Source organism: Giraffa tippelskirchi, chromosome 8 (assembly GCF_054371585.1).
Source record: "Giraffa tippelskirchi isolate mGirTip1 chromosome 8, T2T-mGirTip1v1.2.pri, whole genome shotgun sequence".
Taxonomy (NCBI): domain Eukaryota; kingdom Metazoa; phylum Chordata; class Mammalia; order Artiodactyla; family Giraffidae; genus Giraffa; species Giraffa tippelskirchi.
Genome location: NC_137282.1, coordinates 97,863,918 through 97,879,519, shown reverse-complemented (window position 1 = coordinate 97,879,519; position 15,602 = coordinate 97,863,918). Strand labels below are relative to the sequence as shown.

General features: G+C 37.9%; 1 protein-coding gene across 7 annotated transcripts in view; it reads right to left on the bottom strand.

Moving 5' to 3' along the window:
- RAB3C (RAB3C, member RAS oncogene family) overlaps window positions 1-15,602 on the bottom strand; it is a 376,080-nt gene that overhangs the window by 292,338 nt on the left and 68,140 nt on the right. For 2 of the 7 annotated variants that reach the window (XM_081524305.1, XM_081524307.1), the window contains exon 3: window positions 1,356-1,480. The exons of the other annotated variants lie outside the window; for them this stretch is intronic. In XM_081524305.1, coding sequence (XP_081380431.1) covers window positions 1,356-1,361 — 6 coding nt within the window. In that variant the 5' untranslated portion in view covers window positions 1,362-1,480. The remainder of the gene's footprint in view (window positions 1-1,355; window positions 1,481-15,602) is intronic. 7 annotated transcript variants of the gene reach the window in all.

Below are 15,602 nucleotides of genomic sequence, written 5' to 3'. Positions count from 1 at the left end.
AAATCATGAAGCTCATTGTGGATAATCAGAGGCCCAATTCCATACTCAGATAAACCAATATAAAGAAACAAACATTTCACTAGTTTATGGGCCATAAAGATTTTCTAAGTTATTATCATTTTATGAATCAACAGATATTGAAAACTGGTTTTATGGTATCAAAATATCTGAATGCAAGTTCACTACTCCCTTCCCCAGAGAAAGAAACATTGATTGGCCTCTTGGCTTCTGTAAGCCTTTATTTTCCTATCTGTAGTATAAGAGATGCAGGGCTGTTTTTGAGCATTATGTCCACTGTAAAGTGCTATACTGATGGGATTGATGGTCAGAGGCACTAGTATGGACTTGAGTGAGCTTGAACAAATTATTGAACTGAGCCTATATGTCCTTATCAATAAAATAGGAATAATGTTAATAGGTACCTCAGGGGAATTTTTTTGAGGATTAAATAATACGATGTGGGCCTGTGAAAAAGCTTTTCAAACAACAAGGCATGTGCTAACCAGACCACATTAGTATAGGCAGGAAGCACAACTGAAATATGTCTTGATATCTTTGGATCCCAACTGCTTTTCACAACCATATATGAACTGTGATAAGAAAAAACATGAAATGTCATGATATAACATGTTTTAACCTGATATAAAAACGGGTGTCTCCTATTTCGAAGAGTCTCCTCTTTCCCCACTGGATATGTTAGTGTTACCCTGGATTATAACTTGGTCTCTCTCCTGCCTTGTATTTACTACCTTCCTAGGTAAGCTCATCCACACCCATGGCTTCAATTTGCATGAATTTACTGATGTTCCTAGATCCATATTTCAAGCCCAAATTTCTCCTGCCCTTTAGACTGCCTGCTAGGTCTCTCCACCTGAATATCCAAAAGTATCTCAGTCACAGCAGGTCCAAAAGGGTCCTTCCCTGCTCCACATTGACACCGTCCTTGGTGTTCCCTGTCTTTGCAAGCGGTTCCACTGTCCACTTAGCTGCTCAGGTCAGAAATCTTGGCTTAATACTAACTTTTCAACCTTCATCATTCTTCAAATTGAATCAATTAGCAAGTTTTGTCCTTTGTACTATCTAAACTTCACTCTGATTAAATCCTTCTCTCCATTTCCACTGCTTCTGTTCCCATTAGGTCACCTTCATCAGACATTTGAATTTTTTATTCTAGTACCTGACCTCCATTTTCTCCCAATCTAATTCTCCTCATCATATCCTGAAAAATCTTTCTGAAATCCAACACTGATCATGATTAAAATTCTCTCATGTCTTTCCTGTGCCTAGAAACTTAACATGACTCACAGGCTTGCATGATCTAGCTTCTGCTTATTCCCTCAACCTTCTTCTCTCACCTCCATACTCTACACATCAGGGGTACTGAGTCTCTTTCACTCTTCCATTGTGCCATGCTCCATCTGGCTTCTAGTCTTCAGCACAGGCTAGGCCTTCTGCTTAGAATGCTTTATCACCATCCTCCCTATAAAAAACACACACATACCCTAAATTCCCAGTCAATTTTTTAACCCTCAAATTAAACTTTTCATCATCTACGAAATGTTCCTTACCTGTTCCACTCTGAAGTCTAGACTAGGTATCACCCAATATATTTCCTGTACTTCTACCATCAAAAATTTTCATTGTAATCACCAGATTACTCCCATGTCATCTCCACTAGACGACATAACTGGTTAGGGCATATTTGTGTCTATCTCTTCAATTCCTCTCTCCTTGAGCATGTTAAGATTCAATCAGAATCACAGAATCAATAGGAGAGATAAATCAAGAGGTTTTTGTGTTTTTTTGCAAGGAATTGACCTATGTGATTGTGGAAGCTGGCTGGACACATCTGAAACGTGTAGGACTTGCTGGAACTCTTTATAATGAGCTGAAGCTGCTGTCCACAGGCAGAATTGCTTCTTCAGGAGTTTCTCAGCTCTGCTCATAAGGTCTGTCAGTTGTTTGAATCACACCCAGCTCATTCATATTATCTAAGATAATTTCCCTTACTTAAGTCAACTAATTATATCTTTAATCATATCTACAAAATACCTTCACAGCAACACTGAGATCAGTGTTTGGTTGAACTACTAGGGACTATAACCTAGCCAAGTTGACAAACAAAACTAACCACTGCATCTGAATACCTAAATAAACATTTGTAAAATGAATAGTTGCATGAACAATTTTGTTCAGTAAGGGCACCTCTTGGAGAAGGCGATGACACCCGACTCCAGTACTCTTGCCTGGAGAATCCCAGGGACAGGGGAGCCTGGTGGGCTGCCATCTATGGGGTCGCACAGAGTCGGACACGACTGAAGCGACTTAGCAGCAGCAGCAGCAAGGGCACCTCTGGGGTATATCTGAAATATTCCACTTTGTACTAAGTACATCAGCACTATTACAATATTTATATTTCATATTCATTAAAATCTTTGGGGGTTTTTTGGTACCTTTGAAAGGAAAAATTTGCACACTTTGTGCTGTATTTATGGTCCCTCAGATTTCTTTGGAGAGAATCAATTCACATGATCAAATGTAATAGGCTTTGAACTTCCTGCAGCCAGGACTATGTATTATTGTTTGATGCCCTCTTAACCTAGATAACATATTAAAAAGCAGAGACATTACTTTGCCAACAAAGGTCTGTCTAGTCAAGGCTATGGTTTTTCCAGTAGTCATGTATGGATGTGAGAGTTGGATGGTGAAGAAAGCTGAGTGCTGAAGAATTGATGCTTTTGAACTGCGGTGTTGGAGAAGACTCTTGAGAGTCCCTTGGACTGCAAGGAGATCCAACCAGTCCATCCTAAAGGAGATCAGTCCTGGGTGTTCATTGGAGTGACTGATGTTGAAGCTGAAACTCCAATACTTTGGCCATGCGAAGAGCTGACTCATTGGGAAAGACCCTGATGCTGGGAAGGATTGGGGGCAGGGGACGATAGAGGATGAGATGGCTGGATGGCATCACCGACTCAATGGACATGAGTTTGGGTAAGCTCTGGGAGTTGGTGATGGACAGGGAGGCCTGGCGTGCTGCGATTCATGGTGTTGCAAAGAGTTGGACACGATTGAGTGACTGAATTGGACTGAACTAACCCTATCAACTGTGTGTACACAGCGGCTGCTCAGTGAAGATGTGTCATTAAAAAGTACAAAATTAACCAGCTAGGATTTTTTTTAAGACAGATTTTGAAGTGGTTCTGAGTCCTATATTCTTTTTAAATTTAAGGTATAGTTTAGATACAGAAAAATTTACCTTTTTAAGGGTACACTTTATGAGAGTTCTGATAAATGCATGCAATGGTTCACTACTCAAAAATCTTGTCCATATACATTTATAGTCAGCCCTCCCCCATTTCAAATCCTGGAAACCAGTGTGATCTGCTTCCCATGCCTAAGTCACAGCCTTTTCCAAAATGTCATGTAAATGGAATCATGCAGAATGTCATATAAACTGAAGATTTCAGACTGTTTTGTGTCTGGTTCTATCACTTGGCATAATGCTCTTGAGATTCACCCATGTTGCTCCCTTTTTCTTGCTGAGTAATATACTACACTTTCTCCTTGGAAGAAAAGTTATGACCAACCTAGACAGCATATTAAAAAGCAGAGACATTACTTTGCCAACAAAGATCTGCCCGGTCAAAGCTATGGTTTTTCCAGTAGTCATGTATGAATGTGAGAGTTGGACTGTGAAGAAAGCTGAACACTGAAGAATTGATGCTTTTGAACTGTGGTGTTGGAGAAAACTCTTGACAGTCCCTTGGACTGCAAGATCCAACCAGTCCATCCTAAAGGATATCAGTCCCGGGTGTTCATTGGAAGGACTGATGCTGAAGCTGAAGCTCCAATACTTTGGCCACCTGATGCAAAGAACTGACTCATTTGAAAAGACCCTGATGCTGGGAAAGATTGAAGGCAGGAAGGAGAAGGGGATGACAGAGGATGAGATGGTTGGATGGCATCACCGACTTGATGGACGAGTTTGAGCAAGTTTCGGGAGTTGGTATGCCGAGTCCATGGGGTCGCAAAGAGTTGGACATGACTGAGAGACTGAACTGAACTGAATATAATACAGCAATATTCTTGCTGAAACTGAAGCTGCAATACTTTGGCCACCTGATGCAGAGAGCTGACTCCTCATAAAAGACCCTGATGCCGACAAAGATTGAGGGCAAGAGGAGAAGGGGGCAACAGAGGATGAGATGGTTGGATAGCATCACCGACTCAATGGATATGAATTTGAGCAAACACCAGGAGATAGTGAAGGACAGGGGAGCCTGGCGTGCTATAGGCTATGGGATGGCAAAGAGTCAGACATGACTTAGCGACTGAAAAGCAACAATATTCTACAATATGGATGTATCACAGTTTGTTTATCCACTGTGGGCCTTGCTTTTGATTGCTCAAGATTCTCTCTCTTCATTCTTGCTCAATTCTTTTTTGCTTTCTCTTCCTATTCATCTCTATCTCTACCCTAAGGGAGGCAAAGGACTGTTCTATTTGGTCAGATTTTAAGATACTTATTGGATCCTATTTTGTGCTGGAGCCTTGTGAGCAGCAATCAACTCATGCTAAAACAATGTTTTCTCTCACAACACATTGTGGTGGTTAAAAGACAAGGTTTTCTACACAAAAAATATTGACAAGAATGTGGAGAAAAGGGAATACACTGTTGGTGGTAGTGTAAATTGCTGCAGCCACCATGGAAAACAGTATAGAGGTTTCTCAGAAAACCAAAAATAGAGCTACCATATGATCCAGCAATTCCACTTCTGGGTATATATATGAAAAAAAAAAAAAAGCAAGAAAAACTAACTTGAAAATATACATGCACCCTAATGTTCATACCAGCATTATTTATACTTGCCAAGATATGGAAGCAACCTAAGTGTCCATCAACAGATGAATGGATAAAGAAGATATATATATACACATGCACACACACATATATACACAATGGAATACTACTTGGCAATAAAAAAGAATAAAATTCTGCCATTTACAGCAACATGGATGAACTTGGAGGGGATTATGCTATGTAAAAGTGAAATAAGTCAAAAAGAGAAAGACAAATATTATATGATATAACTTCTATGTGGAATCTAAAAAATACAACTAACTAGTGAATAAAACAAAAAAGAAGCAAACTAAGAGATATAGAGAACAAATTGGTAGCTACCAGTTGGCAAAGGGAAGTGGGGAGGGGCAATATGAGGGTAGGGAATTAAGAGGTAAAAATTATGAGGCATAAAATAAGCTACAATAAGGACATTGTAAAACATGGGGAATATAGCCAACATGTTATAATAATTATAAATGGAGTATAAAATTTTAAAATTGAAAATCATTATATCATACACCTGTAACTTGTATGATATCATATAGCAACTATACCACAATAAAAAGATTTTTTTAAGAGAAGGGTTTTTTGTATGCCTCCTCTGCTATTGGCTAACTGTGATCTTGATCAAGTGACCTAATATTTCTGTGTCTGTGTTTCTTTATATGTGAAATGGAGATGATAGCAGTACCTATCTTAGGTTATGAGCATTAAATAAAGTGATAATTACAAATGATGTAGAACAGTGCCTGGCATATTGTGAACTCTTAACAAGTGTTGCCTGGAGCCATTTCAAGTCACGAAAGGGTCTTTGAATAAAGATGTAGCAGGTACAAAACTTACTGAAAAGCTTACTTTTGCTCCAAGAGGAGAGTGATCCCAGGGTCCTGGGAAGATGAGTCAGGTCTGCAGGACAGGAGCTTGAAGCTGTGTTGAGCTGTAAGTTACAGAGGCACCCTGTGGTTGATAGCGTAGACTTCCTGTATCTCTTCATCTCTTTTACCAGTGGAAAGTGCCTAATATGTCCTCATACACTCTTCCCATTGTCCCTGCTCTGAGATAATTGGATTGACCTAGCCGGTGTAAAAGCTGTGTCTGGGTGAATTACGAGTTTGGCATTTATCTGATTTACACAGTTCCCTTAGCAATAGAGGCAGAGGCTTGCTGGGAAATATTGCTGCCTCAGTCCCTGTGTGGGCTTCCAGGTCGTGTTACTCCTGTCGATATCTTACCACCACCCTCAGTGTTATTCTATGCACATTTTCATTCTTTCCTGGCTTGTCCCTGGAAAAGGGCAAAGAGAGACCTACAGACAAAAAAACGATTTTATTTTCCCTTTATTCTTACTTCTTTAGACTTGAAATATTGATAAAATGAGTCCTCCCAACCTAGTTTATAGTTCCCATACCTCAATAAAATGTTTGTAACTTTCACCTACTGTATTCGCTCAGCTGGAAGATAATTTCTTTGTTCATATTATTCTATAAATTTAGTATTTACTTTATTTATGTAGTCTTCCACTGAGATTTTAGGAAACTGTTTTTTTCAGATGTTGCTCTATATTCTTTGGGCTGCTATTTTTATAAGCAATCAAAGCTCCTGCAAACCCTGCTGTAATTTTAAAATGGTATCAGAATAAATTATCACTGAGTTATAAGCTTCTGATATAAAAAGAAAACCTTTTTGGTTTTAGCCTTTTTTAAATGATAAAGCATTTTTACACAGTTATATAACTTAGATTTTTAAAAATTCAGATAAATTAAAGGAGAAAATAAAAAAATCCCCACAAAGTACCACCTTGAGAGAGACTTGTTTTTTCATTGAGCTTTTCCAGAATTATCAATCTACTTTGTTTTGCATAAAACAAGAGTCTCATGTTTTCTTTCTATGCCAATGGGTACATCACATTATTGTATTTAATGTACATTATTTATTGTTTTGGGCTTCCCAGGTAGCTCAGTGGCAAATAATCTGCCTGCCAGTGCAGGAGATGTGGGTTCCATCCTTGGTTCAGGGAGTTCCTCTGGAAAAGGCAATGGCAACCCACTTTCAGAATTCTTGCCTGGGAAATCCCAGGGACAGAGGAGCCTAATGGGCTACAGTCCATGGGGTTGCAAGAGAGTTGGACACAACTTAGTTACTAAACAACAACAATTTTATTGTTTGATGGTTTCATGAATTTATACCATCTCTACTGTGCACTAAGTAATGTTTATGTGTACATATATACATAGATGTGTCTGTTTACTGAATTTTTCTTCATTATTTTCTTTCTGTATATTCTGATGTTACAGTATCTCATGATGGTTTAGCTTTTGTAACTTTAGAGTACTTTTTAATATTTAATTGAGCAAGTTGTCCCTCATTGCTTGATTTTTTAAATTTGAAGTAAAGGCTTGCTGCTATTTCAGTGACCCTGTTTAATCTCTGAAGCCAGTTATGATTAGAATGATATTTTCCCACTTTATTGTGCATATTTCACAAGTGTACATGTGCGTGCGTGTGCACACACACCCCTTACAGCAGAACAACTGCAGGAAAATGGCAAAGTAAAGAGAGTTGATTTCCAGTCTTCTCACTCCATCCCTTACAATAGGCTTCTCATTCTTGGAAACTCTGAAGATGCCTGGTGTTTTCAGGGTGTCTTTACCAATTCCCCACCAAATTTTCCTTTGAGTTAGAGGTCCAATTAGAAAGGAAAGGCAATCCCACGTCAGACCTCCTTCTTACAGATATGCATTTAAAAATGATCCACTTCCCTAACCCACAAATGAAGCCCCGATGCTGGAGTATCAAGTCTCTAGACATGGTCCATCAAGCAAAATATTTTTAATCTCAACGAGTAACTACATATTTTATAAGCTAGGTACCACACTCATATATCATGCTCTGTGTCTGTCTTTTAATCTTCAAAATAATTCCCTAGCATTAAAATTAATACCACGCATTGACTGCTTTGCACAATGGAATCTTTCTCATTTAGGGAACTTACAGTTTAAAGAGCTGGAAATGGCCAGTCTTGGGGAGCAAGTGAGGAACTGGAACAGAGGAGTGGAGTAGTGAAACGGTGTTTCAGGCACTGATACCACATCAATGTGCAGGACGACCCCCAGGGATAGGGGCTAGCAGAGACAGGAATCACCTGGATCAGAGACTGGTAATCTTGGAGGCAAATCAGAACCATCTGTGTGGGGCTTAGTAAATACTGGTGCCTTAGGAACAGAAACAACTAAAGCCCAACATCTAGGGTGGGGCTGGGGTTTTGTTTATCTTCTCTATTATTTGTTTTAATGTACCCCAGGTGATCGTAATGACTGAAGAACTATTTTACTGAAATATATGTAACAGAAAATTATAATTTTAACCACTTTTAAGTGAACAATTTCCAGGTGATTTTAATTTAGTCTCTCATGTTCTAGATGAGGAGATGGGGAAAGGTATATGTGTTGGGCAGGTAGAAAGCTTCTGAAATAAAGCAGCTTGCAATTAAACATAAATTAATCTATGACACCTGTGATTTTTAGCTAATCACCTGATAAATTCATGGTGAACTTCACTAAATAATAAAGCATTTGAGTTATCAAGACTAAAGAAATAGTGAAATAGGGCAATCATTTATGTAGGCAAAACCAAAATTTTTACATAAATTATTTGTCTACCTCGGGGGTTCTTTTGATTTATAAATGCATATCAGATTTAGTAATGAGGACTTTTCATGCTGAGTAGCCAGTATTTGAAGCTCACATTTTACTGAGTTAAGAGTCCTGCTTTCTGGCAAATGTTACATATTTTAGATCTCATACTCTGTGTGAGTGTTGGTGTGTGTGTCCATGTACTTTTTCTGAGGCTAGATCTCTAAATAATTTCTCAGATAGTGAGCTTCAAGTATAAATCATCACCAAAGTGTCACTAAATGTTGATATGATTATTAAAAGTGAGTATCCAGATACCTTATCTCACAACCAGCCAAATTAAATCAAGCTAAAAAGAATAAAATCCTTGAAACAAACCTTACCTCCACATATGCTAAATCTGCAAATGTGAAAGCTTTGGTTTTCTCTAGTTTCTTTCCATTTAGTTTCCCAGCAACAATATCAACCACTTCACAGAAGCAGCAGCTATTGTTAAGCATTATAAATTTTGTTTATTGGGTTTCTTTTGGAGGTTATTAAATGTTGGAGAGGAGGAAAAAGAAATTTCCCTCTACCCTTCTGAGTTCTTGGCTGAAACTCCCTGCAATAAAGATTAACAAGAGCACAACAAACAGAAGTTTAATAACATGTATACCTCACATACTCATGAGATACCCAGGAAAAATGAGTAACCCCTGATGTGTCCCAAGTCACCATCTTAGATACCATCTTCAGGTAAAGACAAAAGGGAGATGGAGGAGAACTGGAGGAGAACAATTTACAGGGAAGCAGAGGGGAGAAAATATTTGATAAACAAAGGTTGCCCTGGCATATGGATAAATCTCTTTGGTAAAAAGTTATCTCTGTTAATAGTTCTCTCCCTGGTACAGACCTCCTTTCTAACATAAATTTTTATTATAATTAAAGATTTCCCTGAGAAAAAGGATAATCTCTACTCTGCTTTCAGAGCTTCTCCTGTGTGTGTAGTTTCTCAGAATAATCCGTATGCCAAAGGGGCACATTTTGGGATGGCATATTCTGGTCCCTTCAATTTGCAGCATCAAGGGTTGTGAAAATACAAACTACTATATCCTGTTATGATCACCATGTCTGAATGTGGTAGAGAATAGCTCATTTTAATCCTCGACTTTTAGAATAAAAATGAGGATTCTTAAAAAGCAAGTGATCAATGTTCTACTGTACCAAGGTACAGGGAATCAATTACACACACATTTATCTAAGTTAATGTGAAAGATCTTTTCTTTAAGATTTGGGAAGTCAAAACATCTAGATTGATTCTATGCAAATCAAGGTCAAAATCTTGAAAACAATTGCTACCCTTTGAACTTAGAAAGCATCATTCCAGAAGAAGAAGATTTAAGAAAAGAAGGTAAACCAGGTACTTCATATTATTTTACTAAGATGAAATAAAAAGATCATTTGGTTGAGATCAGAATTTTGATATTATGATATTTTATGAACCAGACTAAAATGATGAAAAAAATCTAAAACCTTTTTCCCTGAACTCTGAACTCATTATTCTTTTAAGTGACTTAGCTAGTTGGGCAAATCTGAAACACAGCATGAATAATATGCTTAGTCATAGACTCAGTATCTCTAGTTAATGGCAAAGGGATGTTGTCTACCATGTTCTCCTTAAGATACTTAAAATTATATGCTCTTTTAGGAATGCTGAAATAAGTTGCTCATAATGGAATTTTTCAACATTAAAATTTGCATGCTATACTCTTCAGTTCCACTATGATAGACCAGATGAAATGTTCCCAGACTCATGGAAACTCTAGGGTATCCTCAAAGGATGAATAACTTTATCTAAATACGGCAACCCATTTCCTAGAAGGCAAATTCATTTTCCATGTCTGGAGTTTTTAGAGCCTCATTAGGGAAGTAGGTTAAGAATGGAACCACCCCAATTTCCCTTTGGGGCTCAGGCTTATTTTCACTCACAGGACTTTGTTAGTATTGAACTTCTTATAACTGACTTGAGTGTTCATTGCAGAATTGACTTCTGTTAGAGAATTTCAAGAGCCATTTGCAAAGATGAGCTTTTGTATAAAAAGATAATGAAAAGAAGAGAAGTGGAAAATATAATGGAAGAGGAAATAATGAGGAATTTTGAATAAGATGGTAAAGATTGGACTTATCCAAATGGCAATGCAAGAGTCATCCAATACTGGTGGGGGAAGATGCAGAGTAGTGATGTGATAATATGCTGATTTAAGAAGGATAATATGGTGTCATGATGCAGAAGCGTTAAAAGGGAAGTTGACTACCTGCTGAGAGATCTGTCTGCTCTGGGCCATTCTGGAGATGGGATGGATTTTAGTGAAGAGTGAATTGTCATTACAAATACTCACTGTTGAAGTGGTAGATAGTAGGGAGGTCTTTATCCCCTCTTATTCCTGGACTGGAAGATCTGGGTTAAAGGTATTTCTCTGGCTCAGTTACACAACACTGGCATACTCATCTGGTTGTTGGACTCCCCACCGTGGAAGGATCAAGCATATGAAATACTGTCTCCCTCTATTATTGGAACCCATGTGGACAATAAGACAGAACACTGAATTCTGTCCTGGACTATCCCATAAATACAGGCTTTGAGAATTTATTTTGAAGTAGAACAATATTGAGAAAAATATTTCTGGAAAGGAATAAAAAGCAAAACCCAGAAATGATTGTTGGTTTTAGATAGTACTCCTAGAAAAGAAACCCACCTAGGCTGTGTAATAACTGTAGGTGTTTAACGTGCTCATTTTGGACAGGATGGGCAGATCAGTGCTTTTAGAATGATTAATCACCCACAGTTACCTGCGGGCTGAGAGTGCTGCTGAGAGCTGTTTAGCATTCCAGTTCATTGTTGAGTTCTAGACTTGGAGGGCCTCTAGTGGCTGTCGGACTCATCAGGGGAAAAAAAAAGGAACAATTGTTATGTCATCTAAAGTGTTTTATGCCCAGAATGTAAAATACAACAGTGCTGAGGCTGCCTTCTTTTTGTGACAGGGAATTTTAGAGTGACAAAAAGGTGAGTAGAGTCTATAATAGAAAAAGAGAGAGATTGGTCATTCTTGATTTTATTTGTATGTTATTGAGTTAGTACCACAGGCAGCTCCTTGATAAAAATAAGTCAGTGTACATTGTACCAAGAAATGTAATTCTACCATAATTTCATGTCCAACTTAAGATGTTGAGTAGGTATATAAAAAAGCTTTTTAGTACATTTGGTTACACACTCTTCTTATCTCTCCCCAACCCACTCCTCCATGCTCAGAGAGCCCCTAAGAAAACAGGCAGGAATGAACACAGCCTTTGGTGGGAGCAGCAAAGTACATCCAAGCTTTCTGCTGTGTGACACTCACTGACTCCTTTCCCCCCTCAAAACAGTAGGTGGGACTGTAAGTGCATTCTGCTGATAGGTGCTCGGGGGGAGAAAAGCTGATAAGAGCTCAGTGGGCCTGGACTAACAAGAATCCTAGAGAACTAACACTGCAATGAGAGCAAACATGATGTTTCATCCTCCAATGCTATCTCCCGTGGGTCACACACAGAAAATCTCCAAAGTACTTTTTTTAATGAGAAAATAAAATTTAAAATATCAAGTGAATGTCTGAGGGCTAGCTCTGTACCAGACTGTGTGAAATGCTCCCAGAAAATTCTTTGTATTCCACAGCAAGAGTTTACATAGGGCTTTGGGGAGGGAAGAGAAAGAACGTTGGTTGACGATAAAAATGTTCATATTACCAAAATCCACCAAATTATACATTCTTGGGAATACTACAGTAATCAAAAGGAGACTGAGCAAGGTGTGAAGTCAATAAAGAAGAGCTTCCTGAGATCCAGAAGGTATATACTACAGCTATTAACAGGCAGTGGGGGGGCAGTGCTCTATAATCCTTAGTATTTACAAACTCAGGACAAATGCCTTTACAGTTTAATATTCCCCTTTTATGCATCATACTTTGTACTTGAGAACGATGTGAGATTAATTTTTAAACGTGTGTCAAAATGAGCTAAGGTAAACCACAGGATCCTTTTAAAATACTTCTCCAGCACTGGTCATTAAAAATGACTGACTGGATATCTGTATTTATCTCCTCTCCCTCCCAAGTCCCCATTAAATCAGTTTAAAAGGAATTTAAAAATGTATTCAAGCATAACAGCAGATAGAATGGGAGAGGGCTGTAAGTTGAAAAGAGATTTCACTAAGTCTCTGGAAAGCAGTAAGATAAAGATGATGTTGACCATATAGGCTGAGTGGGAGGAAGCTGGAACCTAGAACTCATGCCTTCTGTGCTGCCACCAAGGAAACGATTAGCCTGCCCAGTGGAATCCTGGCAAAGTTTCAGAGTCAAGGCCTGATGCAGGGCATGAAGACAGGGGATTAATGAAAGGTCTGAAAACAGAATAGCTGATTTTCGGGGCCATTCAACATAAAGACTAGCTTCTTGCCTACTCCTTCTGAAGTCACAGTATACACTAAAATGTACCACTCCAGTTCACAGGGACCAAGAATAGCCTTTATATGATCATGTTCTGAAATACAAAATGACCCATCAACAATGCTCACCAAGACTTTTAGGAAAGACCTCTAAATGAAAACAAAAGAAAATAAACACATTTTAATAATCACTCAGAAAGAAATTAAGATTGTTCTGGAAAAAGAATGTCAAATTAATAGCTTCAGAGAAATTTGAGAAGATATTATTATACCTAAAACCATGAACAGTATCCCATGAAAAAGGAATGATGAGAAAACGTGAAAGAGGTTTTGGAAATTTAAAATAAAATTGACAAAATATAAAAATCATTATCAGGTTTAAAACACAAAGCCAAAGAATTATTCCATATAAGTAGTATTTTCCAAATAGCCACTAAACTGTTATAAGAAATTTAATAAACACAACAAGCCCATTATGTATGTAATAATAGGATGCTCTTTTTTAGCTGAGGTATAGAAGAATTGAGCAACTTGGTCAAGGTCACTTAGCTAATGAGCTAGGATTAAAACCTAGTTAGTCTAGCTGTAGAGTCAGTGAACTTCTTCACAGTGATGGTATATTATCTCCAAAAAACAATAGCTGGTATTTTTTAAGTGCTTACTCTGTGACAAATACTGTGCTAAATGAATTAACTCATTTAGTCTTCAGAACAACCCTGTTGTAGACACTGACTGCAATTAGTCCATTCTAGAGATGAGGAAGTGTAAGCAAGAAAGGTCTTAACCTATGGGTCACACAGATAATAGAGAGGAGAGATGTAAATCCATGCAGCCTATTCCATAACCTATTATACTATTTAAAACACAGGTATCTAAAATATGACAGTAAGGATAAAAGAAGGTCTACAATCAAGCAAGTTAATATCTGACAAGAGTCGTTTCAGGAAGAAAGAGCAGAGAAAATGGAGGTGAAGTCATCAAATACATTTTAAAAGGGAAGTAACCAGGCTGAAAGGAGACACAAGATGTCATACCAAAAAAGTTTATTAGAATAATATAGAAGTTGATTTCAAAAAGTAATATCTAAACAATCCCTGTGAAACTTTGGAGAAACAAAGAAAAGGAGTAGGCTAAACATTTCTATTGGCAGTAGAGGTATGCTGATGGAACAAGGCAAGAAAAAAAAACAGATAAAACACAATAAAACTGAGAATAGACATCTCATCTGCCAAACTGGATGCCAGAAAACAATGGAGCCATGACTTAAAATTCTAAGAGGAATGGTGTTCAAGCTAAAATTCTGTCCTAAGCCAAATTAACCAGTGAAAAGTTTGAGGGCAAAGAGAAAATAACTTAGATATGAAAAAAATGTGAAACTTTGTCCCTCTGGTAGGTAGTTACTTGAGGCTCTGTTCCAGCCTGGCAAAGCAAAACAGTAAATTTTTTTAAAAAGATATGGGTTCCAGGAAAATAATGGCTCCAACTTAAGAAAACAATTAGAAAAACACTTGTACGTGGCAGGTGCTAAGATCCAATAGTCTAGCTTAAAGTAAGGATGGAGGGTTCCAAATGAGGAGGAGGGTGAGAGAAAGAATATAAAAATGGAAAATGTCAATTTTAGAAAAACAAAGAACTATGCCAAAGAAAAGGGAATGTAACCATACTTTTGTCTATAGTGAATAATACATTGGTATAGTAATGTAAATGTTTTATATTAATAGTCAATCAATATACTGAGTACATGTAATTATGGTCACAAAATAGAATGTCAAGATTGAAAAGTACATTTGCTAATAGTGAGTAGTGGAAAGAGAGAGGAGAAAAAAAGGGGGGAATTTAGGGGTCAGTGGATGGTTGTACAGTTTGTGCACTGTGCAAAGAAAGATACACAGATGATGGTGCAGCAGGGGCTGAGAGCTAATACCTGGAAGAATGGGCATGTAGTTTTTAACCATTAAACCTATATTCTCTCATCATACCGAAAGGGGTTGGTTTGTGTGATTTTTTTTAGTGGATGATATTTACTTAAAAGATGAGTAAAAGCAACGTGAATTAGAACAAGCACCTGGGAGAAGGCATACGTTATTTCGTTCTAGTGGAACCCTGTAGTCAGTGCAGAAGAGGGAGTAACCAGAGGCAGGTGTAGAGAGTGAATTACTAAGTTTAAATTTCTTTTGAGAAGTGAAACAGATGTACAAGAAACTAATCAGAATAACAACATGGTCCCATCTCGCAACTTTTTGGAAGGATTTTTTTTTTTTACAATATATATATATTCAATTGTGGGATTTGACATTACATATTTACATGGTGCATTCTAATCACATTTTCATTGTAATGGTAACTTCAATTCATTCTTAATTATTCTGGCAAGGTTTAAGCAGCAGCATCAATGCATCCATGTAGTTAATAATCTACACATTTTGATTGGGGCAAGAAAACCAAAAATCTTTTTGCCTTTTCTACCCCTTTACTTCCTCCCCCAATTAACTCCCTAACTTGCTGCTGCTGCTGCTAAGTCGCTTCAGTCGTGTCCAACTCTGTGCGCGCACACCCCATAGACGGCAGCCCACCAGGCTCCCCCGTCCCTGGGATTCTCCAGGCAAGAACACTGGAGTGGGTTACCATTTCCTTCTCCAATGCATTAAAGTGAAGAGTGAAAGTGAAGTCG